The sequence below is a fragment of the Salmo salar genome, chromosome 09, assembly GCF_965601325.2.
Source record: "Salmo salar chromosome 09, fSalSal1, whole genome shotgun sequence".
Lineage (NCBI taxonomy): Eukaryota > Metazoa > Chordata > Actinopteri > Salmoniformes > Salmonidae > Salmo > Salmo salar.
Window position 1 is genome coordinate 130649956 of NC_138299.1, and position 24683 is coordinate 130674638.

Consider the following 24683-nt stretch of genomic DNA (forward strand, 5'->3'; position numbering starts at 1 on the left):
CCGGCTGTGTAAATACTGCCCCCTAGCCCTAACAGGTTTTAATTTCCGCATAGAAATTTCAGAGTTGATTTCATCTTACGGAAAATGTATCAACCCTTACAAAATGCCCATTAATTATAATCCACATAATTATTCAAATTTCCTGTTGATTCAGGATTATTTTCCTGTGAGGTAAACTGGCTCAAATTAAGATCCTACATTTGTAGTTCAACTGATGGGCCATCAGCTCATATCAGCTAGTCAGCTCAGCCAGGGAAACACAAATTAATGTTTTTCACACCTTCCATTAATGTGACATATGTGACCTGCCGTCAAATCTTCCCTCAGAGATGAGGCCATTCCCCAAACTGTTTTAATAAACTTTGATATTGCATTTTGTCTCTGTTGTTCATCCAGTTAAGACTTCATTCGTTTGAACTAATTTTGAACAGTGATTGGAAACCTTAGGTTCGCTAGAAACCTTAACACTTCTTATGGATCCCTTGACGCGCGCTAATCACTTTAGCGGGATCGATTTGACAACACCCAGTGAAATTGCAGCGTGCCAAATTTAAAAACAGAAATACTCATAATAAGAATTCATAAAGCATACAAGTGTTATACATCGGTTTAAAGATTAACTTCTTGTTAATCCAGCCGCAGTGTCAGATTTCAAAAAGGCAATACGGCCCAACATGCCTACAAAGTATCTAATAAGTTACCTGTAAACTTTGTCCAAACATTTCAAACAACTTTCCTAATCCAACTTTAGGTATTTTAAAATGTATATATTCGCTAAAATTTAAGACGGAATATAATGTGTTCAGAAGCGGATAAAATGAAAGTGGAGCGAGTTCCAGGTCGCATGCCCCAAACAAAAAATTACACTTGGCTTGACTCTCAGAAAGGAAAGGGCTACTTCTTCATTTCTCAAAGGAAAAACATCAACCAATTTCTAAAGACTGTTGATATTTAGTGGAAGCCATAGGAATGGCAAGCATATTTCTATTAAAAAGGGATTGCCATAGAAAGCTAATGGAAAACAGATTGAGCTCAACAAAAAATTCCCTGGATGGATTGTGCTCGGGGTTTCGCCTGCCAAATCAGTTTTGTTATGCTCACAGACATTATTCAAACAGTTTTAGAAACTTAGAGTGTTTTCTATCCAAATCTACTAATAATATGCATATCCTAGCTTCTGGGCCTGAGTAGCAGGCAGTTTACTTTGGGCACACTTCTCATCCGGACGTGAAAATACTGCCCACTAGCCCAAAGAGGTTTTAAGATGTCCTCATTTTTTATTAAATATAGATCGCCAAAAATGTGCGTGTTTTTATTTTTTATTTTAAATCGTCTTCTTTCAAGCTTCATTGCACTCCATTACGTAGGCTACCTCACTATTCATTCTGGAATCAGGGGTCGACGTAACATAGTTACTATAAATCCGTTTCCCTCCATTTAGTATGATATGTTACTAATTACAATTTGTAACGTTTCATAGCAACCAACCAACTATTCACACTCCTTTCATTTTTGCCTTAAGTAACCTTTTTGTCTTATGTAACCATACCAAACATAACAAATTATTATACAAATTTGATTGTCTGAATATCCATTTACCATGTTACGTCTAGTTTATGAGACCAGGCTGCACTATTCTCAATTTCATCTACATCTAATATTATACACCTATGTGTTCAATTAGTTTTGATAGGCGACAGTAGGCTATAGTTTAGGTGTAGCATACGGCTGCATTTCTAATACACTTGACACCTGTATGTCGTAGTGGAGACCAATATCTATCTTATTATTAAGCTATATAAAACAACGGTTATTGATATATATGGATGCATATCAGAGATATTTTTGCAGTGATAGGACCTAGGTCGACAGTAGCAGTAGGACATTTATTAATACAATTAATTATTTAGCATTTGAGAGAGTGAGAGAGAGAGAGAGAGGAGGATTTTGATAGCAGGTCCTGGTGTGAAATAGCTTGCACTGCATCAAATGGCTATCCAAATATCTATATTCATTACAAGTAAAAGCCAAGTATTGACAAGTCATGATAAAAACAGATCTCATGAGTTTGTAATTTCTGTGAACTACACCAAAAAAATACGTTTTGGAAAGACGTATATTCACACACTCTAAAATCTCTTAACACCATGGCCATTGCTGCTGAACTGATTGAGACGAATGAGGACAATCTTCTCCAAATCTGTTCATAGTAGCATAGTCTTTGGAATTAGTTCATATATTTTAAAGTCTTATTAAGAATTTTACACTAAAGGTATTGTAATCTATGTTCATAAGACTATTGTCATTTCATAATTTCAAGATCCAATATCAAACAAGGTACTTGCCGACGGAGCAGCCAGAGGAACTGCCCTAACCTACCCTACCTTCAGGCTATGATTAAACCTTACTTACACCCCAACCTGAGCACTCCGTTCTGACACCTTTGGTCTCTTGGCACACCCAACCCTGAACTAACATATGGATAACACATAACTGGGAATGAAGATGAACATCTGTTGATCACAGATACCGTAAAAAAAGGTAGGGGCGTGGATCATAAAACCAGTCAGTATCTGGTGTGACCTCCATTTGTTTCATGCAGCGCGACACATCTCCTCTGCATAGTGTTGATCAAGCTGTTGATTGTGGGCTGTGGAATGTTGTTCCACTCCTCTTCAATGGCTGTGCGAAGTTGCTGGAATTGGCGGGAACTGGAACACGCTGTCGTACATGTCAATCCAGAGCATCCCAAACATGCTCAATGAATGACATGTCCGGTGAGTATGCAGGCCATGGAAGAACTGGGACACTTTCAGCTTCCAGGAATTGTGTACAGATCCTTGCGACACATTATCATGCTGAAACATGTAATAGCAGCAGATAAGTGGCACGACAAAGTATCTCTGTGCATTCAAATTGCCGTTGATAAAATGCAATTGTGTTCATTGTCCGTAGCTTATGCCTGCTGTTACGGATACAGGTATCCTGTGTGTGTGTATCCTGTATGTGTGTCTCTTGTCTCTCCTTCTCCCCTCACAGGTGACAATCATCACTCCCCAATCAGTCATCAATCAGTCCCCAATCAAAAGACACCTGTTCCTTTTCCCTCAACCTATCACAGTCCCTTTCCCTTGGTTTAAAAACCCAGTCAGTTGTTTTCTCCCCAGATCAATCTTTGTGTTCATTCTCTCAAGCGCTCTCTCTGTATTGATCTCTTTTGTTTTTGCAACTACATGTCACATTTGTCTGGTAATCCTGTGAGTATTGTTTTGTTGTTTGACTGTTTGTTTGGTGGGAAAAGGGGGTACCAAGACAAGTCGCCCATGGGCATACATTACCCGTAGGAATACTTTGTCTAAGTACCCTAGTTAGAACTGGGCGGACCACCCACTGTATTTTTGGTTAGTTAGCTAGCTGTTGTTGAAATAGGCTAGTCTAGCTTAGGGGTGGTTTTGGATTATTGTTTCTTTGCTTGGGTCCCGCTCAGCCCCTTTTCTCACACCCCCCCCTTACCGTGTGTTTAAACAATAAACCTTTAGTGTTTGACGGTAGATTTCAGTTGTCTGTGGTTTTTGGTTCTCACTGTTCTTTATCACTATTATAATTTGCATGATTTATGTTACGGTCTCATTGCCATCCCCCCTAGACTGCAGGGCCAAAGGGATTCGTAACACCTGCCAATACCATAACCACACCTGCACCATGGGGCACTGTTCACAACGTTGACATCAGCAAACCACTCACCCACATGACGCCGTACAAATGGTCTGCGGTTGTGTGGCCGGTTTGAAGTACTGCCAAATTCTCTAAATTGGAGGCGGCTTATGGTAGAGAAATGAACATAAAATTCTCTGGCAACAGCTTTGGCGGACATTTCTCCCATCAGCATGCCTATTGCAGGCTCCCTCAACTTGAGACATCTGTGGAATTGTGTTGTGTGACAAAACTGCACATGTTAGTGTCCTTTCATTGTCCCCAGCACAAAGTGCACCGGTGTAATGATCATGCTGTTTAATCAGCTTCTTTATATGCCACACCTGTCAGGTGGATGGATTATCTTGGCAAAGGAGAAACGCTCACTAACCGAGATGTAAACAAATTTCTGGCCCAAATTTGAGAGAACTAAGCTTTTTGGGCGTATGGCCAATTTCTGGGATCTTTTATTTCAGCTCTTGAACATTTTTGGTGATCTTTTATTTCAGCTCATGAAACATGGGACCAACACTTTACATGTTATATTTTTGTTCAGTATACTGTAGTTACTAGAACAATAAAAAAAGAGTTGCAAACCTCTCTTCCAAAAACGGCTAGTTTTCATTTCCCCTCCCCACTCAGACCATTCCCAGACAGTCCAAAAAATATTCTTGTTTGAGAAATTGCGTCCTTGCTAAGAAGCAATATTTGTTTGTTTTCAATTAAAGTGGTCAAACAACCACAGTAAGGTACTTTTGTTACCCATACATTTTTTGATATTGAGAGAAAAATGGCTGCATTGGAAATTTAACTGTTCATAGGTCTACTCTATACAGTATGTACTGTACATATCCTTTTAAAATATTGGACTTAAGAAGACATTTGGTGAATTGTTAACTTAGGCCTACTACTGATTTTAAATTAATTTCCCCCAATTGTTGAAGCACTAATTTTAACATTGACCTATTTCTATGGGCACAAGCACTGTTTATGACACAAACTGTTCACACCTCTCTTGTTGGCGGAGAGAATTTAGAGTTTAATGCTTATTTCCTGCATTTCTACACATTTTTTCATGGGGTACAAAGAAAATGTTGCAGTTTCAAAGCAAATATTTGTCACGTCCTGACCATAGTAAGTTGTTTTTTTCTATGGTAGAGTAGGTCAGGGCGTGACAGGGGGTGTTTGTCCGTTTTTGTATTTCTATGTTTAGTTTCTAGTTTTGTATTTCTAGGTTGTTTTTTGTTTGGCATGACCTCCAATTAGAGGTTGTCGTCTGTAATTGGAGGCCATATTTAAGTTGATGTTTGTCCCACTTGTGTTTTGTGGGTGATTATATTTTGTGAGTGTGTGTTTGTTCCTCCTGCGTCACGGTTTGCTGTTTTGTTCCTTCAGTTTATTTTTGTATCACATTTAGTTTCACAGTCCAATAAATATGTGGAACGAAACCGACGCTGCATTTTGGTCCGATCATTCGAACAGCCGTGACAATATTCTTGCAATTCTATACATTTTGCCATCTCTTATGTGTATTTGAGTGACTCAACAATATCTATGGACTAAAAAAATAAAAAATACATTAGCTGACATGGGCTAGTTGATCTGTACATTTCTGACAAGTTGTAAATAGCTCTCTAAGGTATGCAGTGACTAACATGACAAGAGGACCTGCTTGCCGACACCTTGCGCGGGAACCCCTGACTTAGAATGTTATGCTGAAGGCGTTCTCTATGTCAAAACGAACACAACTCACAAGCTTTTCCTCTCAGGGACATTATCATTGGATAGTGGTATTAAACAACACCTGTGCTTAAATGACAGTGTGAACATATATTTAAGAATTAAGCAGAAACAGAGGGGCCAGGTAGTTAGGTCAAATGCCAGGCTGATCCATCTTTAGTTCAGTGACCGGTCAAAAAGTATGTAACAATAGAGGTAGAGGACTGTAGTGCCCAAAAGCTAGTTTTAGCATGGGCTGTGGCATTGAGGACTTTCACCATTTTGAAGTAGTAACTGGGGGATCAGCCAATGAATTATACTTATGAGCAAACTTTCCATAACTGCAGGTGGCAGTAAATAGCCAACCTTGGCTTTATACCTGTTCAAAAAACACTGTCAAGGTGGCAGTATGCACCCTTCCAGTTGTTTGAAAACTCGTAGAAGTTGTAGAAGAAAATGGACTACTTCAAAATGGAGATTGCCTCAATGCTGCTTCCAGTGCTCTCGCAGATGCCATAATGGGACAGATACACTGACGTGATGTTGATCTAAGTCTATAGATCTTTCACTACTAGAGGAATACTTTACTGCCCATTTGTGGAAACAGAACTGATTGGAACCTTACATCATTTTGCCCTTTCCCCCATCCCCCTGAAACACACATACAGTACATATCCACTGACATTCTAGAAGAACATTGTCACGTATTTCGTTGTGTTGAGGAAAGGAGGACCAAAATGCAGCGGGATTGTGGACACTCATGTTTATTCCTGATAAAAACAGGTAAGGTATCCACTTGAAGAAAAAACAAAACTCACAACGGCAAGTGTGGCAGGCTCAAACAAACGCAGTGCACACAACAATCTCCCACAAAAGACACATACAAACACACCCTAATATATGGGACTCTCAATCAAAGGCAAATGGACAACACCTGCCTTCAATTGAGAGTCCCAACCCCAATTGACCACACATAGATATACAACAGCTAGATCAATCCTAGACATACATAACAAGGAACAGTGCCCAAAACCCCCGGAATACACAAATCAAATCCCCTACAACAAACACACCACCCCGAATACCATAAAACGAATACCCTCTGCCACGTCTTGACCAAACTACAATACCCATTAACCCTTATACTGGCCAGGACGTGACAAACATAGGGTCAGAGCCACAGCAGCATCCCTGATTTGACTTTACTACAGTGCTTTACAGTACTATGACAGTAAAATACATTTAACGGAAATAAATAAGAATTTACAGAAATAAAATGCAATACAAAGGATTATGTTGATGATAAAAACAAATGTACAGTATAAGCATTCAGTTCTGGCAGCTCACATCTTGACAGATATTCCTGTCAGTCCTGGGATTCAAACCAGTAACCCTGGCCCTACTGCTGTACCATCTAAAGTCATAATTGGTACCAGTTTAGGTTCAGATTTCTGATCCCCTTGGTCCTAATCCCTATATGATAGGGTGCAACAGTGGTGGGAACAGAACATAGCCACAGGAAGTAGGGGTGCTGAGGGGGATGCAGCACCCCCTGAAAAATCTGAATGAATAAATATTAATATTTTTGGATTACTTTTTTTCTCACAAAAGTAGCACACTGGGCCTTTACTAATCCTGCATTAGCGGACCGATGTAGCCTTCTGTAGCCTTCTGTAGCGCAGGCATAGTTATTTCCCCCCCCCCCCCCATGGCTATGGAACAGAATAAACTGTACTGATATCTCTGGTTACTGTAAACAACAGAAAAAAGGATGGCTGTACAGAAGTTTATGAAAGTGATCAAGTGGAGAGCACACGTATTAAAAGCCTACTTTCGTGACTCCTTTGAGGCTTTCAAGCAAACAAGTAATATTTTGACATATGAGAGCACAACTAACACAAAAGGTGAAACCACTAGACAAGCTATGATACATATACCATGCAGGTTGCTCAGTGCACTTTTAACACAGGAGAGTTTAACAATTGCTAAGTGAGTGAAAAATGGTTATGGGAATAAAATATAAATGGCTTACAAATGGAGACATACCGGTCATAAGCCATCACTGCAACAATAATGTAAGCACACATTACAAATACATTCCAGAAAAAAAATGCAAAATACAACCTTCGTGAGAGATTCCCTTTGTTTCTGCCTCGTGGCAAAAAATGTGTAGAACTGCAGGAAATTAACTTGAAAACTGCAACAACATTAAAAAAATCAAGATGCCAAACATTTTAGGAAGATGGGCAGGGACACAACTGTCCTGAAGTTAGGTGGGTCAAGAGTCCAGATCTGGCAGAATGGTTTTGGGTGTAGGGTCTTCCCAAAGATCCCACTCAGCATCTGTTTGAGCTTAGTCTGAAGGTAGGGTGTGCAGCTCTCCTTGATGCTCTGTAGTTATGCAGTTAACTAGCTAATATGACACAAGGCATTCTCAGTTACAATACATGATAAACTTGATCCGATATTTACAGTCAATTATAGCAACTATAAGTAAGAAAACACATAATTCAACATTACAAAAAGGAACTATCAGGTTATGTTTTAGGGTTAAGGCCTAGTACCTTTTTACAAGCATGCCTGATTTTTACAATCCTAACGCCATACATGAAAGGATTGAAGAGTGGTGGACATACCAGAAAATAAACAAATAAAATAGTGCGAAGTATAGGTGGAAGATCTGCAGTTTCATATCTGCCTTGTAGAAGCACAAATAACCAGCCAAAGAAGAAGTTCAGCATAGAGGCTATATGTGGTGTGCAAGTGTTAAATGCTTTCTGTTTTGTCTCTTTTGAAGACTTTAAACATATTTGTAGAATTCTGACATATGAGTATATGGTAGGAAATATAGTACAAGAAACATAAACCGCAGTGACAAGAAGACCCCACACGTTATTCAGCATAGTATTTGAACAGGCAAGCTTGACTACTGAGTAGTTGTCACAATACAGTCTGTCTAGAATGTTACCACAAAATTGCAGTCGCAAACTCAGGAAGATATTGATGGCGTTGATGTTAAAAGAATACACCCAGGGCAGTAGAATTAAGCCACAAACTATTTTAGGTGTCATAATATTATTATATCGTAGAGGATAACAAATAGACATGTACCTATCATAGGACATAACTGCTAAATTACTAAATTCTGTTAGAGCACATGTGTACAACACATAAATCTGTAGACAACAATAAAGAAGGGAAATATCATGTGTGTCAGAGAGTAAGTAAAACATGAGAGCAGGAAACAAACCAGTGCTCCCATACAACTGATTAACAAACAAAGCACATAGAAACAGATACATGGGTTCATGAAGGCTTCTTTCAATGCAGATAACTCCAATAAGTAAAGCATTGGCAAGAATGATGACAAAATATAATATAGTTACTACAGCAAAGTAGAAATACTTCAATTGTCCGATATCACCGTATGCAGCAAGCCTGAAGACCTTAAAGTGAGTAGAGTTTTCCATGGTCCTGGGATTTAGCAAAGATGTGCTGTCAATGCTTGAAGAAGAGGAGCAAATCCTCCTACTGTAGCTTACATATAAGTTAAATTGGTGAAATCACAAAGAACAGACAACCTAAATGGATAATTCCTTGACTTGTTGATTCAGTAATAGATTTCTCCACATCTACTGTATACTCACCAAAATAGACTGCTTTTCATTCTCATGATAACATAATTCAAACAATATTATTCTTTGTATCCTGCACTCATGTAATGTATTACATTCAAATGCAAAATAATACATTGATTACATGTATTCAGAATCCAAAATGAAGACTACTCATTTCTAATCCATGATGACCTCCTTAAACACAGCTCCTCACTTGATTCTTATACTTGTGAGATTAAAAAAAAAGCCTGCCATGGTGTGATATGCAAAGGATTACCAATACCTGGGGATACCTGGGGATAATTAGACATTTTCAGAGTCAAGGAAACCATATAGAGAAAAACAGATACCATTTTGTACCACATGCCCTCCAGGGTGTTCAAATGCCTTTTTAAATGAAAAATCCACCCAAAAACGCGCAATCTTATAATTTAAATAACACTAATATGTGACAACAATATTTTTTTGTGAACAAAAAACATATGAAAATTGCTGTGGAAATCTGTTGCATCTCAAGTTGACTACAAAATCCACATTGCAATGCTTTCTCTATGGGCTGGCTGGCTAGCTAGAAAACATAGCTACGTGCAATAATACCAAAGACAATATCAGTATACGACGTAGCTAGTTAGCTTTAAAATTGCCTTATCAAACTGGACTATTTTAGGAGTCTACAATCAAATCATGTTCAACCTGCAAATCGATGTGCCTCACCGAGTGGAGTCTGACATTCGCAACGACACCTTGCAGTGGACCCTGGACTGAAGAGGCAGAAAAATAGAATAAATGTGCTAGAATGTCTGTAAAATTACAAATTTCTTGAGGTAGGAATATCGGTCCCGCTTTAAATGACATGCAGCTTATAAAGGCTTCATAAAGCCTTCATAAACACTACATAAATGTGTTACAAATATTATATAACCGTATGTCATGCTTTATAAAGGGTTCATCAATTTGGCATAATCAAATCAAATGTATTTATATAGCCCTTCTTTCATCAGCTGATATATCAAAGTGCTGTACAGAAACCCAGCCTAAAACCCCAAACAGCAAGCAATGCAGGTGTAGAAGCACGGTGGCTAGGAAAAACTCCCTAGAAAGGCCAAAACCTAGGAAGAAACCTAGAGAGGAACCAGGCTATGAGGGGTGGCCAGTCCTCTTTTGGCTGTGCCGGGTGGAGATTATAACAGAACATGGTCAAGATGTTCAAATGTTCATAAATCACCAGCATGGTCAAATAATAGTAATCACAGTGAACAGGTCAGGGTTCCATAGCTGCAGGCAGAACAGTTGAAACTGGAGTCATTATGCCAGGTAGTCCTGAGGCATGGTCTTAGGGCTCTCTCCAAGAGAGAGAGAGAGAGAGAGAGAATTAGAGAGAGCATACTTAAATTCACACAGGAGAAATACTCCAGATATAACAGACTGACCATAAATGTGTGACATAATCACCGATGTCAAATATGACAAACTCGTGCTCTATAAAGTGTAGCATAAGCAACGCTTAACCTCTCTAGGGTCGGCGGGACGAAATCGTCCCACCTACGTAACAGCCAGTGGAATCCTGTGGCGCGTTATTCAAATACCTTAAATGCTATTACTTCAATTTCTCAAACATATGACTATTTTACACCATTTTAAAAACAAGACTCTCGTTAACCTGTTATGGCTAGGCGGCAGTATTTTCACGGCCGGATAAAAAACGTACCCGATTTAATCTGATTATTACTCCTGCCCAGAAACTAGAATATGCATATAAGTATTAGCTTTGGATAGAAAACACTCCAAAGTTTCTAAAACTGTTTGAATGGTGTCTGTGAGTATAACAGAACTGTTGAGAGAGAAGTCCCGCAGCCGATGGAAGTTTTGGAGCAGCCTTCAGAACGCGCTAACAAGAACAAGCTATTGGGACGTAAAGGATTAACTTTTTCCAACGAAAATACATTTGTTGTGGACCTGGGAATCCTGGAAGTGCTTTCTGATAAAGATAATCAAAGGTAAGGGATTATTGACAATAGTATACAAGAGTAGATTTGATATGCGATTGTTCCAAGATGGCGCTGACCTGTAACGGTAGCCTATTTTTCTGAGTATCGCATCTCCTTTTATCGCAAAGTGTGATTACCCAGTAAAGTTATTTTTAAATCTGGCATTACAGGTGCTTTCAAGAGATATTCATCTATAAATCTTAGAATGACAATATTACATTTTAAAAATGTTTTCGAATAGTAATTTAGTAAATTGTAGCGCTGTTTCACCGGATGCATTTGAGGGAAAATAGTTAGTCAACGTAACGCGCCGATGTAAAATGCTGTTTTTATATATAAATATGAACTTTATCGAACAAAAGAATGCATGTATTGTGTAACATGATGTCCTAGGTGTGTCATCTGATGAAGATTGTCAAAGGTTAGTGCTGCATTTAGCAGTTTTTTTGGTTATTTGTGATGCATGTGGTTGGTTGGAAAATGGCTATGTGGCTACTTTTACGATATACTCCTCTAACATAATCTAATGTTTTGCTTTTGCTGTAAAGCCTTTTTGAAATCGGACAACGTGGTTCGATTCAGGAGAGGTGTATCTATAAAACGATATAACAGTCCTATATTTGAAAAAAATTAATTTTTAAATTTTGTTAAGCTAATGGCGATAGGATTTTTCGCTGGATGTCCGTCCCGTAAGCCCGACCAGGGGTTAAGGACAAAGAAGGTAAACCAATACAAACACGTACACAAAAAAAGACAACGACTAATAACAGGCCGGTAAGGCACAAAGCTATACACAGCACAATCTCCCACAAAAAACCCATGAAAACAAACTCCTAATTATAGGACCTTCAATCAGAAGCAACGATAACAAGCTGCTTCCAATTGAAGGTCCAACCCCAATAAACTAAACATAGAAATACACTAACATAGAACAGTGCCCAAAAACCCCGGAATACATTAATCAAACACCCCTCTACATAGACACACACCCCGAACCACATAAACCAAATGCCACGTCCTGACCAAACTACAATAACAAATAACCCCTATACTGGTCAGGACGTGACAGTACCCCCCCCCCCCCCCTCCCCCACAAATAAAACAAAAATCACCCCAAAACAAAAATAAAAATAAATCCCCTAAACTAAAGGGAGGGAAGGGAGGGTGGCGTCACCGACGGCTCCTGTGCTACACCCCCCCTCCCCAAACCTCCTACAGTGGAGGTGGCTTAGGCTCAGGCCTTAATCCCCTCCCGGACCAAACCACCCCCACTGCATTCCTCTGCCTGAGGCCAGTCACTGAAGACCCTGGACTGGGCTCTGGGAGCTCTGGACTGTAGGCAGACTCACTCGGTTCCGGGCTGTAGGCAGACTCACTCGGTTCAGGGCTGTAGGCAGACTCACTCGGTTCTGGCTTGGTACTCTGCTGACATAATCTAATGTTTTGCTTTCGTTGTAAAGCCTTTTTGAAATCGGACAGTGTGGTTAGATTAACGAGAGTCTTGTCTTTAAATAGCTGTAAAATAGTCATATGTTTGAGAAATTGAAGTAATATGATTTTTAAGGTTTTGAAAATCGCGCCACAGGCTTCAAGTGGCTGTTACGTAGGTGGGACGAATTCGTCCCGCCTAGCCCAGAGAGGTTAAAAATCCTATTACTTCAATTTCTCAAACATATGACTATTTTACTATTTTACTTCCGGCGAATTCACTAACAATTTACTAAATGACTCACGATAAACGTTCACAAAAAGCATAACAATTATTTTAAGAATTATAGATACAGAACTCCTCTATGCACTCGATATGTCCGATTTTAAAATAGCTTTTTGGTGAAAGCACATTTTGCAATATTCTAAGTACATAGCCCAGACATCACGGGCTAGCTATTTAGACACCCGGCAAGTTTAGCACTCACCAAAGTCAGATTTACTATTACAAAAGTTTGATTACCTTTTGTTGTCTTCGTCAGAATGCACTCCCAGGACTTCTACTTCAATAACAAATGTTGGTTTGGTCCAAAATAATCCATCGTTATATCCGAATAGCGGCGTTTTGTTCGTGCGTTCGAGACACTATCCGAATGGTAAATAAGGGTCGTGCGCATGGCGCAATTCGTGACAAAAAAAATCTAAATATTCCATTACCGTACTTCGAAGCATGTCAACCGCTGTTTAAAATCCATTTTTATGCCATTTTTCTCGTAAAAAAGCGATAATATTCCGACCGGGAATATCCTTTTAGGTAAACAGACAAAGGAAAAGAACGCTTTCGGTTGACGCGGGCACGAGCCTGAGTCTCACAGTACTGTAACCAGCCACTACCCAAACGCGCTACTTTTTTTCAGCCAGAGCCTGCAAAGCCACGATTCAGCATTTTACCGCCTTCTGAGAGCCTATGGCAGCCGTAGGAAGTGTCACGTTATAGCTAAGATCCTCACTCTTCAATAAACAGAGACAAGAAGAACGACACCTTGTCAGACAGGCCACTTCCTGCATGAAATCTTCTCAGGTTTTTGCCTGCCATATGAGTTCTATTATACTCACAGACACCATTCAAACAGTTTTAGAAACTATAGGGTGTTTTCTATCCAAAGCCAATAATTATATGCATATTCTAGTTACTGGGCAGGAGTAGTAACCAGATTAAACCGGGTACGTTTTTTATCCAGCCGTGTCAATACTGCCCCCTAGCCCTAACAGGTTAAACTAGCTTTTCGGTGAAAGCACATTTTGCAATTTTCTCGTAAAATAGCGATAATATTCCAACCGGGCGACGTTATATTTATTCAAAGGCTGAAAGAAAAAAATGGAGAATTCTCATGAATGCGCATCTCCAGTGTCACTTTTCCCAGCCTGACCACTCACAAATTCCCCTGCTGTTCTTCGCCCAGAGACAGGAGACACGTCATTCCACTTTCTGGCGCCTTCTGAGAACCAATGGAAGCCTTAGAAAATGTCACATTACAGCAGAGATGCTGTATTTTCGATAGAGATGCAACAGAAGGAGAACAAATTGTCAGACAGGGCACTTCCTGTAAGGAATCCTCTCAGGTTTTGGCCTGCCATATGAGTTCTGTTATACTCACAGACACCATTCAAACAGTTTTAGAAACTTTAGAGTGTTTTCTATCCAAATCTACTAATTATATGCATATTCTCATTTCTTGGCAAGAGTAGTAACCAGTTTAAATCAGGTACATTTTTTATCCGGCCGTGCAAATACTGCCCCCTAGCCCCAACAGATTAAATGAATTTGGCTAAGGTGTATGTAAACTTCTGACTTCAACTGTTGCTAGTAGGTAAGCTACGGTACTGTATTGCATACAAACACCGCTTCCAGCTGCCCCCTGGCGGCAATTCTACATATTTCTTTAGACATCCAAATCCTCCTGCTGCAGGAATATTTTACACCTGTGACAAAATGGGTCAAATTAAGATCCAACATCTGTAATTGGCATTTGGACCACAAGGGTTACATTTTCGTTGTCACTGAAGGCTTTCAGCAAAATGCACAGATCTCAGCAAAGTTTAGCTCATATGTGCAATTTTGATATTTTATACCTGTTCAGCTCCAGGAAGTCAATCAGAGGAGGGCTATACTTTAGCAACCATTTTTTGCATGAACAAACGATTTCATTTCATTTAATGAAAAACATTTGAATTGCAAAATATTTTCAGAGTGTGAAATACAAAGTGTTTGTACAAAGTACCATAACCTTCACAGAGTTGATATTGAAGTGGTCACAGGAGTCATTGCAGCTGACCTCTTGATTGACACAACCCTTTCAGCCAGGGGCATCATACTGATATATTTGAATTTAGCACATGTAAAAGAAGTGTACAAGTTAATACTTATAATTAACTTGAAACCTTGGCATAGAAACCTTTTTTGCCTCAACACACAGGACCTTAATTTGACCACTTTCTCACAGAAGAAAAATAATCCAGTAACAGGATATGTGAATTATTGTGCAGAATCTAATTCATGGACATTTTTGTACGAGTTGATACAATTTTAGGAAAATTAAGTCTGAAATGTCAGTGGTAATTGCAAACTTTAGAAGCCTTTTAAACCTCAAACACGCCACATTTGCATTTCCTTCTGTGTAGGAAATGTCCTGCAACAGCAGGGTGATCATATTAAGACCCTAGACCTCTTGTACACAGGCCTGACTGATATTAGGCTTAGGGATGATGGAAAAACAATACCCTTATGCCTGCAACTTGACAGATGTCCACTTGTTTTGGTCTTGCTGGAAATTGCAGCCATTAAAGAGCACTCCTTTGGAGTGTCAGTGGTTTGAAAGGGGTAATATTCTCCCACCATACAGTATTTATATGGGAATTTCTTCAAGGCAAGGTAAAAAATGATATGTAATATTGTGTGTTTGAGATTTAATATGAAAGTGCATACCACATAGAAACGCAGAGACATTGGGATGTTAAGTAGCGACTTGAATGTCCATTTAGAAGCTGTTCAGCAAGAAAACATATTTACTGTATTTGGCCATCAGTTTTTAGATAACTCCACTGTTTCTCTCAATTCCATTGAAAACAATTTACCAACCCCTAGCTGTGAGATCAGAGAGGCTGAAACAACAACAGAGGTAGCCCTTGGTCACGGTCTCTTGTCTCTCATTACACCAATTGAAGAGTTAGTCCCAGGAAGGTGGAGAGTGGCATTAGGCTTAATGGCCTCCCTTCAGACCGGTCTGATGTGAATGATGCAACAATATCAAACTGGGCCTAACAAGAAGTTGACTGTGCTGGAAAAATACTACAAACACATTGTTGATCATAATATGTTGACCTGTGACCTGAGAGGGAAAATCTTGATAAGGGCTGTTATGTGACCATATTACCGCCACACCGGTCACAAGTCATGACCGCAGTCAAATTCCATGTGACTGTTTAGTCACAGTAACTGGGCTTCTCCAAGGTCTGATGCTGCTGATGGTCATTAGTAGCCTACCAAATGTTCTAACTGCCTGGTACTCAGCACTCTATTATCTCACTAATCACTCTGACATCAATGCAAATGTCATCAAAAAATCTAATCAAACACTTCATGAGAGCCCATGAGCTCGTGTTGCACAACATTTCCGAAGGCTATGCAACTGCGTGAGAAAACAGTTTTGATGGCGTCTACTCAAAAGAGGATCCCATCAGCTTGCTATAGGATAGGCCTACTATATTTATTTCTCAACTTTCCTAATATTAATCACATTGCTTAGTTTTAAAACAGGAGTATAGCCTACCAGCTGGACTGAAAATTAACCACAGGAAAATAGTCACTATTTAAGTGCCTAGATTACATGCGTTGTTTTCCCATACCCCTCAATCCCAACCGCAGTACCCAACCTTACAAATGGTCTTGTGGCTGACTGGAAGCGAGTCCCTGAATACATGTTCCAACATCTGGTGGAAAGCCTTCCCTGAAAAGTGGAGGCTGTTATAGCAGCAAGGACCAATTCCATATTAATGCCCATGATTTTTGGAATGAGATGTTTGACGAGCAGGTGTCCACATACTTTTGGCCATGTAGTCTATCTGTTTCTTGTTTGTGAATGAGTTATATGGTAGCAGTCCTTTGTTTCCTGCTCTCATGACTCATTTGGTTTCAGATGCCCATTCAGTTTCCACTGTGTACTGTTGCCTACAGATCTTTTGCATATATATATGAATCTATGGAATTCTGCAATTTAGCAGTCATGTCCTACAACAGGTACCTTGCTTTATATTATCCACAACAGTATAACATCATCTTGACACCCAACAGGGTGTGTATTTGTGTAATATGGTTGTACTCTTTTGCAAAATTCCTCATAACACTGTCTTTAACTATTTATTTGCAATTGTGTGGAAACGTAATGGACAAAGTGTATTGTGACAACTACCTGGTAGTGAAACTTTCCTGTTCACCTTCAGACATGACCGTTAATAACATATTTGGACTCTACAGTATTGTATGTGTATTTGTATTTATTATGGATCCCCATTAGCTGCTGCCAAGTCAGCATCTACTCTTCCTGGGGTCCAGCAAAAATTAAGGCAGTAAAATGCATTATACAATTTTTAAACATTAAAATAGATTTTACAATATATTAATTGTGTGCCCTCCAGCCACTACTCTACAGCACACAATTCAGGTGTATGTGTTTGAATAGTGTGCATGTTATGTGTGTTTGTATGTGTGTGTTTGTACCTGTGTGTATAATTCTTCACAGTCATCACTGTTTCACAAGGTGTATTTTTATCCGTTTTTTTTATCAGATTTTATTGCTTGGGTGAATTACTTGATTTGTAATAGTGTTCCATGTATCCATGGCTCCATGTAGTACTGTGTGCCTCCCGTAGTCTTATGGATTTGGGGACTGTGAAGAGCACCTTTGGTGGCATGTCGTGTGGGGTATGCATGGGTGTCCGAGCTATGTGCTAGTGTTTTAAACACACCGCATGGTTAATTCAACATGTCAATACTTCTTACAAAAACAAGTAGTGATGATGTCAATCTCTCCTCTACTTTGAGCCATGAGAGATTGACATGCATATTATTAATGTTAGCTCTACATGTACATTTAAGGGCCATCCGTGCTGCCATGTTCTGGGCCAGTTGTAATTTCCCCAAGTCCCTCTTTGTGGCATCTGACCACACGGTTGGGCAGTAGTCCAGGTGCGACAAAGGCCTGTAGGACCTGCCTTGTTGAGATTGTTGTTAATTAAGAAGGCAGAGCAACGTTTATTATGGACAGACCTCTCCTGATCTTAGCTACTGTTGCATCAATATGTTTTGATTATTCATTACAAGATGTAGTTAAGGTTTAGAGTTCAGTGATTGATTTGTTCCAAATACAATGCTTTTAGTTCTTGAAATATTTAGGACTAAGTTATTTCTTGAAGCTAATTCTGAAACTGACCTCAACTCTTTAAGTGTTGCAGTGATTTCACTCGCTGTAGTAGCTGATGTTTATGGTGTTGAGTCATCTGCATACATAGACATACGGGCTTTACTCAGAGTTAGTGGCAGGTCATTAGTAAAGATTGAAAAAAGTAAGGGGCCTACACAGCTGCCCTGAGGAATGCATGATTCTACCTGGATTATGTTGGAGAGGCTACCATTAAAGAACACCCTCTGTGATCTGTTAGACTCTCAATCAACAATATAGCAATGGATGTAAAGCCATAACATTTAACTTTTTCCAGCAGAATACTATGATCGATAATGTCAAAAGCCACATTGAAGTCTAATAAAACAGCTCCCACAATCTTTTTTTCAATTTCTCTCACCCAATCATCAGTCATTTGTGTAAGTGCCATGCATGTTGAAAAACACCCTTCCCTATAAGCATGCTGAAAGTCTGTTGTTAATTTATTTACTGTAAAATAGCTGTCACGTCCTGACCATAATAAGTTGTTATTTTCTACGGTAGAGTGGTCAGGGCGTGACAGGGGGTGTTGATGTGTTTTTGTGTTCTGTTTTCTATTTCTATGTTGTAGTTCTAGTTTGTCTATTTCTACGTTGGGGTTTATTGGGTTGACCTCCAAATGGAGGCAGCTGGTCCTCGTTGCTTCTAGTTGGAGGTCATATTTAGTAACGGTGTTTCTTCATGTTGTTTGTGGGTGATTGTCTTTTGAGTAGTGTGTCGTCCTCTCTGCGTCACGGTTTGTTGTTTTGGTATTTCAAGTTTTCTGTATTTGCATTCAGTTTCACTTTTAATAAATATGTGGAACTATGAAAACGCTGCATCTAACAGCCGTGACAATAGCACTGTATACGGTCAAACACCATTTTTTCCCTAAAGTTTACTAAGGGTTGTAACAGGTTCATTGGTCTGTTATTTGAGCCAGTGAAAGGTGCTTTACTATTCTTGGGTAGCGGAATGACTTTTGCTTCCCTCCAGGCCAGAAGACACACAGCTTTTTGTAAGTTTAGATTGAAGAGACGACAAATAGGAGTGGCAATATTGTCTGCTATCATCCTCAGTAATTTTTGATCAAAGTTGTCAGACTCAGGTGGCTTGTCATTGTTGATAGACAACTGTTTCCACCTCTTACACACTAAATTTACCGAATTCAAAATTACAATGCTTGTCTTTCATAATTTTGTCAGTTATACTTGGTTCGGTGTTTGTTGTTAGAATGTCGTGGCTAAGTTTGCTAATCTTGCCGATGAAAAAATCATGAAAGTAGTTGGCAATGTCAGTGGGTTTTGTGATGAATGAGCCATCTGATTTAACCTGTTAGGGCTAGGGGGCAGTATTGACACGGCCGGATAAAAAACGTACCCGATTTAATCTGGTTACTACTCCTGCCCAGTAACTAGAATATGCATATAATTATTGGCTTTGGATAGAAAACACCCTAACGTTTCTAAAACTGATTGAATGGTGTCTGTGAGTATAACAGAACTCATATGGCAGGCCAAAACCTGAGAAGATTCCATGGAGGAAGTGGCCTGTCTGACAAGTTGTGTTTCATCTTGGCTCTGTTTATTGAAGACTGAGGATCTTTGCTATAACGTGACACTTCCTACGGCTCCCATAGGCTCTCAGAGCCCGGGAAAAAGCTGAAGGATATCGAGGCAGCCTCTGGCTGAAACACATTATCGCCTTTGCCAAGTGGCCGATCAGAGGACAATAGGCTTAGGCGCATGCCCGAGTAAACCCCATGCTTTATTTTCTTTCGTCTGTTTACCTAATTGCAGATTCCCGGTTGGAATATTATCGCTTTTTTACGAGAAAAATTGCATAAAAATTGATTTTAAACAGCGGTTGACATGCTTCGAAGTACGGTAATGAAATATTTAGAATTCTTTTGTCACGAAATGCGTCGTGCGCATGATCCTTATTTACACTTCGGATAGTGTCTTGAACGCACGAACAAAACGCCGCTGTTTGGACATAACTATGGATTATTTTGGACCAAACCAACATTTGTTATTGAAGTAGAAGTCCTGTGAGTGCATTCTGACGAAGAACACCAAAAGTAATCAAACTTTTCTAATAGTAAATCGGAGTTTGGTGAAGGGTAAACTTGCTGGGTGTCTAAATAGCTAGCCCTTTGATGCCGGGCTATCTACTTAGAATATTGCAAAATGTGCTTTCACCGAAAAGCTATTTTAAAATCGGACATATCGAGTGCATAGAGGAGTTCTGTATCTATAATTCTTAAAATAATTGTTATGCTTTTTGTGAACGTTTATCGTGAGTAATTTAGTAAATTGTTAGTAAATTCGCCGGAAGTTTGCGGGGGGTATGCTAGTTCTGAACGTCACATGCTAATGTAAAAAGCTGGTTTTTGATATAAATATGAACTTGATTGAACAAAACATGCATGTATTGTATAACATAATGTCCTAGGTGTGTCATCTGATGAAGATCAAAGGTTAGTGCTGCATTTAGCTGTCTTCTGGGTTTTTGTGACATAATATGCTAGCTTGAAAAATGGGTGTCTGATTATTTCTGGCTGGGTACTCTGCTGACATAATCTAATGTTTTGCTTTCGTTGTAAAGCCTTTTTGAAATCGGACAGTGTGGTTAGATTAACGAGAGTCTTGTCTTTAAAATGCTGTAAAATAGTCATATGTTTGAGAAATTGAAGTAATAGCATTTCTAAGGTATTTGAATAACGCGCCACAGGATTCCACTGGCTGTTACGTAGGTGGGACGATTTGGTGCCACCTACCCTAGAGAGGTTAATGAATGATGGAGCTGAGTTTGCCTTTCTGTCAAATGTAATTTAAGGTGCTCCAAAGCATTTTAATATATTTCTTTATATAATTTATCTTTGTTTCATAGGATAGTTTTTTCTTTTTGTTCTGTTTAGTCACATGATTTCTCAATTTGCAGTTGATTTGACTCACACGTGTCTATATAAAGTCCCACAGTTGACAGTGTATGTCAGAGCAAAAATCAAGCCATGAGGTCGAAGGAATTATCTGTAGAGTTCCAAGACAGGATTGTGTCGAGGCACAGATCTGGGGAAGGGTACCAAACAATGTCTGCAGCACGGAAGGTCCTCAAGAACACAGTAGCCTCTATTCCTAAATGGAAGAAGTTTGTAACCACCAGGACTCTTCCTAGAGCTAGCCCGATACCCAATGGTCACTCTGACAGAGCTCCAGAGTTCTTCTGTGGAGATGTGAGAACCTTCCAGTATGACAACCATCTCTGCAGCACTCCACCAATCAAACTTTTATGGTAGAATGGCCAGATGGAAGCCACTCCTCAGTAAAATGTACATGACATCCCGCTTGGAGTTTTCCAAAAGGCACCTAAAGACTCTCAGACCATGAGAAACAAGATTCTCTGGTGTGATGAAACCAGGATTGAACTATTTGGCCTGAATGCCAAGTGTCACTTCTGGAGGAAACCTAACGGTGATGTATGGTGGTGACAGCATTATACTGTGGGGTAGTTTATCAGTGGCAGGTACTGAGAGACTAGTCAGGATCAAGGCAAAGATGAACGGAGCTAAGTACAGAGAGATCCTTGATGAAAACCTGCTCCAGAGCACTCAGACCTCAAACTGGGGTAGAGGTTCACATTCCAACAGGACAACGACACTAAGCACACAGCCAAGACAACGCAGTAGTGGCTTCGGGACACGTCTCTGAATGTCCTTGAGTGGCCCAGCCAGAGCCCAGACTTGAACCCGATCGAACATCTCTGGAGAGACCTGAAAATAGCTGTGCCGCGACACTCTCCATCCAACCTGACAGAGCTTGAGAGGATCTGCAGAGAAGAATGGGAGAAACTTCCCTAACCTCTATGGGCTAGGTGGAACGCTTGCGTCCCACCTACGTAACAGCCACTTGCAGCCTGTGGTGCGATTTTCAAAACCTTAAAAATCCTATTACTTCAATTTCTCAAACATATGACTATTTTACAGCTATTTAAAGACAAGACTCTCGTTAATCTAACCACACTGTCCGATTTCAAAAAGGCTTTACAACGAAAGCAAAACATTAGATTATGTCAGCAGAGTACCAAGCCAGAAATAATCAGACACCCATTTTTCAAGCCAGCATATAATGTCACCAAAACCCAGAAGACAGCTAAATGCAGCACTCACCTTTGATGATCTTCATCAGATGACAACCCTAGGACATTATGTTATACAATACATGCATGTTTTGTTCAATCAAGTTCATATTTATATCAAAAACCAGCTTTTTACATTAGCATGTGACGTTCAGAACTACCATACTTCCGGGGAATTTGCTAACATTTTACTAAATTACTCACGATAAACGTTCACAAAAAGCATAACAATTATTTTAAGAATTATAGATACAGACCTCCTCTATGCACTCGATATGTCCGATTTTAAAATAGCTTTTTGGTGAAAGCACATTTTTCAATATTCTAAGTACATAGCCCAGGCATCACAGGCTCGCTATTTAGACACCCGGCAAGTTTAGCACTCACCATAATCATATTTACTATTATAAAAGTTTGATTACCTTTTGTTGTCTTCGTCAGAATGCACTCCCAGGACTGCTACTTCAATAACAAATGTTGGTTTGGTCCAAAATAATCCATCGTTATATCCGAATAGCGGCGTTTTGTTTGTGCGTTCCAGACACTATCCGAAATGGTAAAGAAGTGTCGCGCGCATGGCGCAATTCGTGACAATAAAATTCTAAATATTCCATTACCGTACTTCGAAGCATGTCAACCGCTGTTTAAAATCTATTTTTACGCCATTTTTCTCGTAGAAAAGCGATAATATTCCGACAGGGAATCTCCTTTTCGGCAAACAGAGGAAAAAATCACAAAGGCGGGGGCGGTCGGGTCACGCGCATAAGCCCAGAGTCCCTTGATCGGCCACTTGAGAAAGGCGATAATGTGTTTCAGCCTGGGGCTGGAATGACGACATTCTGTTTTTTCCCGGGCTCTGAGAGCCTATGGAAGATGTGGGAAGTGTCACGTTAGAGCAGAGATCCTTAGTAAAAGATAGAGATGGAAAAGAAGTTCAAGAAATGGTCAGACAGGCCACTTCCTGTAAAGGAATCTCTCAGGTTTTGACCTGCCATTTGAGTTCTGTTATACTCACAGACACCATTCAAACAGTTTTAGAAACTTTAGGGTGTTTTCTATCCATATGTAATACGTATATGCATATTCTAGTTACTGGGTAGGAGTGGTAACCAGATTAAATCGGGTATGTTTTTTATCCAGCCGTGTCAATACTGCCCCCTAGCCCTAACAGGCTAATACAGGTGTGCCTAGCTTGCAGCTTCATACTCAATAAGACTTGAGGCGGTAATCGCTGTCAAAGTTGCTTCAATAAAGTACTAATTAAAGGGTCTGAATACTTATGGAAACGTGATATTTCAGTGTTTATTTCATTTTTATTTACAAAAATGTCTAACAAACTGTTTTTGCTTTGTCATTATGGGGTATTGTGTCTAGATTGATAAAAAAAAATGTTAATCCATTTTAGAATAAGGCTGTAACGTAACATTTGGAAAAAATCAAGAGGTCTGGAAACTTTTCAAATGCACCGTGTATATATTTATGTCTGGGCAGAGTATAGGTGCTCAGTTACTGAGTGGTCTGCCTGAGGACAAAGAGATTGGACATGCGCATTCCCGCGAGCACGCTGTTTTTTCTTTTCCTCCTTGAATGAATACACTATTGTCCGGTTGGAATATTATCGCAATTTTACTTTAAAAATACCATAAAAATTGATTTTAAACAGCGTTTGACATGCTTCTAAGTACGGTAATGGAACATTTTGACTTTTTGTGTCTCGAATTGCGCTCGCGCGTTACCCTTTGGATAGTGACCTGAATGCACGAGCAAAACGGAGGTATTTGGACATAACTATGGATTATTTCAAACAAAAACAACATTTATTGTGGAAGTAGCAGTCCTGGGAGTGCATTCTGACGAAGATCAGCAAAGGTAATACAGTATTTCTAATACTAATTCTGAGTTTAGGTGGCCCCGAAGTTGGCGGGTGTCTGAATAGCTCACCGTGATGGCGAGCTATGTACTCAGAATATTGAAAAATGTGCTTTCTCCGTGAAGCTATTTTAAAATCTGACACAGCGGTTGCATAAAGGAGTAGTCTATCTATAATTCTTAAAATAATTGTTATGTATTTTGTCAACGTTTATGATGAGTATTTTTGTAAATTCACCGGAAGTTTTTGGTGGGAAATACATTTTCTGAACATCAAGCGCCAATGTAAAATGCTGTTTTTGGATATAAATATGAACTTTATCGAACAAAACATACATGTATTGTGTAACATAATGTCCTAGGAGTGTCATCGGATGAAGATCATCAAAGGTTAGTGCATAATTTAGCTGTGTTTTTGGTTTCTGTGACATATACCCTTGCTTGGAAAATGGCTGTGTGATTATTTGTATCTATGTACTCTCCTAACATAATCTAATGTTTTGCTTTTGCTGTAAAGCCTTTTTGAAATCGGACAATGTGGTTAGATTAACGAGAGTCTTATCTTGAAAATGGTGTAAAATAGTTGATTGTTTGAGAAAATTGAATTGTGGTATTTTAGTTGTTTTTGTATTTCGCGGCATGCAATCCCATTGGCTGTTGGCTAGGGGTCCCGCTGGCGGAACGAGGTTCCGCTAGCGGAACGCCTAGATGCAAGATGTTAACTCTGCTCCAGAGTAGATTTGATAGGCCTTTGA

At 39.5% G+C, this 24683-nt stretch overlaps 1 protein-coding gene across 1 annotated transcript; it reads right to left on the reverse strand.

Annotated features, from left to right (window-relative positions):
* Positions 1–7949: 7949 nt before the first annotated feature.
* Positions 7950–8882, reverse strand: LOC106612774 (olfactory receptor 11A1). The gene has a single exon (XM_014214248.3). The coding sequence runs from the start codon at positions 8880–8882 to the stop codon at positions 7950–7952; it is 933 nt and encodes a 310-aa protein (XP_014069723.3).
* Between the last annotated feature and the right edge of the window lie 15801 nt (positions 8883–24683).

Coding starts and splice junctions, on each gene's coding strand:
- LOC106612774 (XM_014214248.3), bottom strand. CDS start 8,882: ATGGAAAACTCTACTCACTTTAAGGTCTTCAGGCTTGCTGCATACGGT.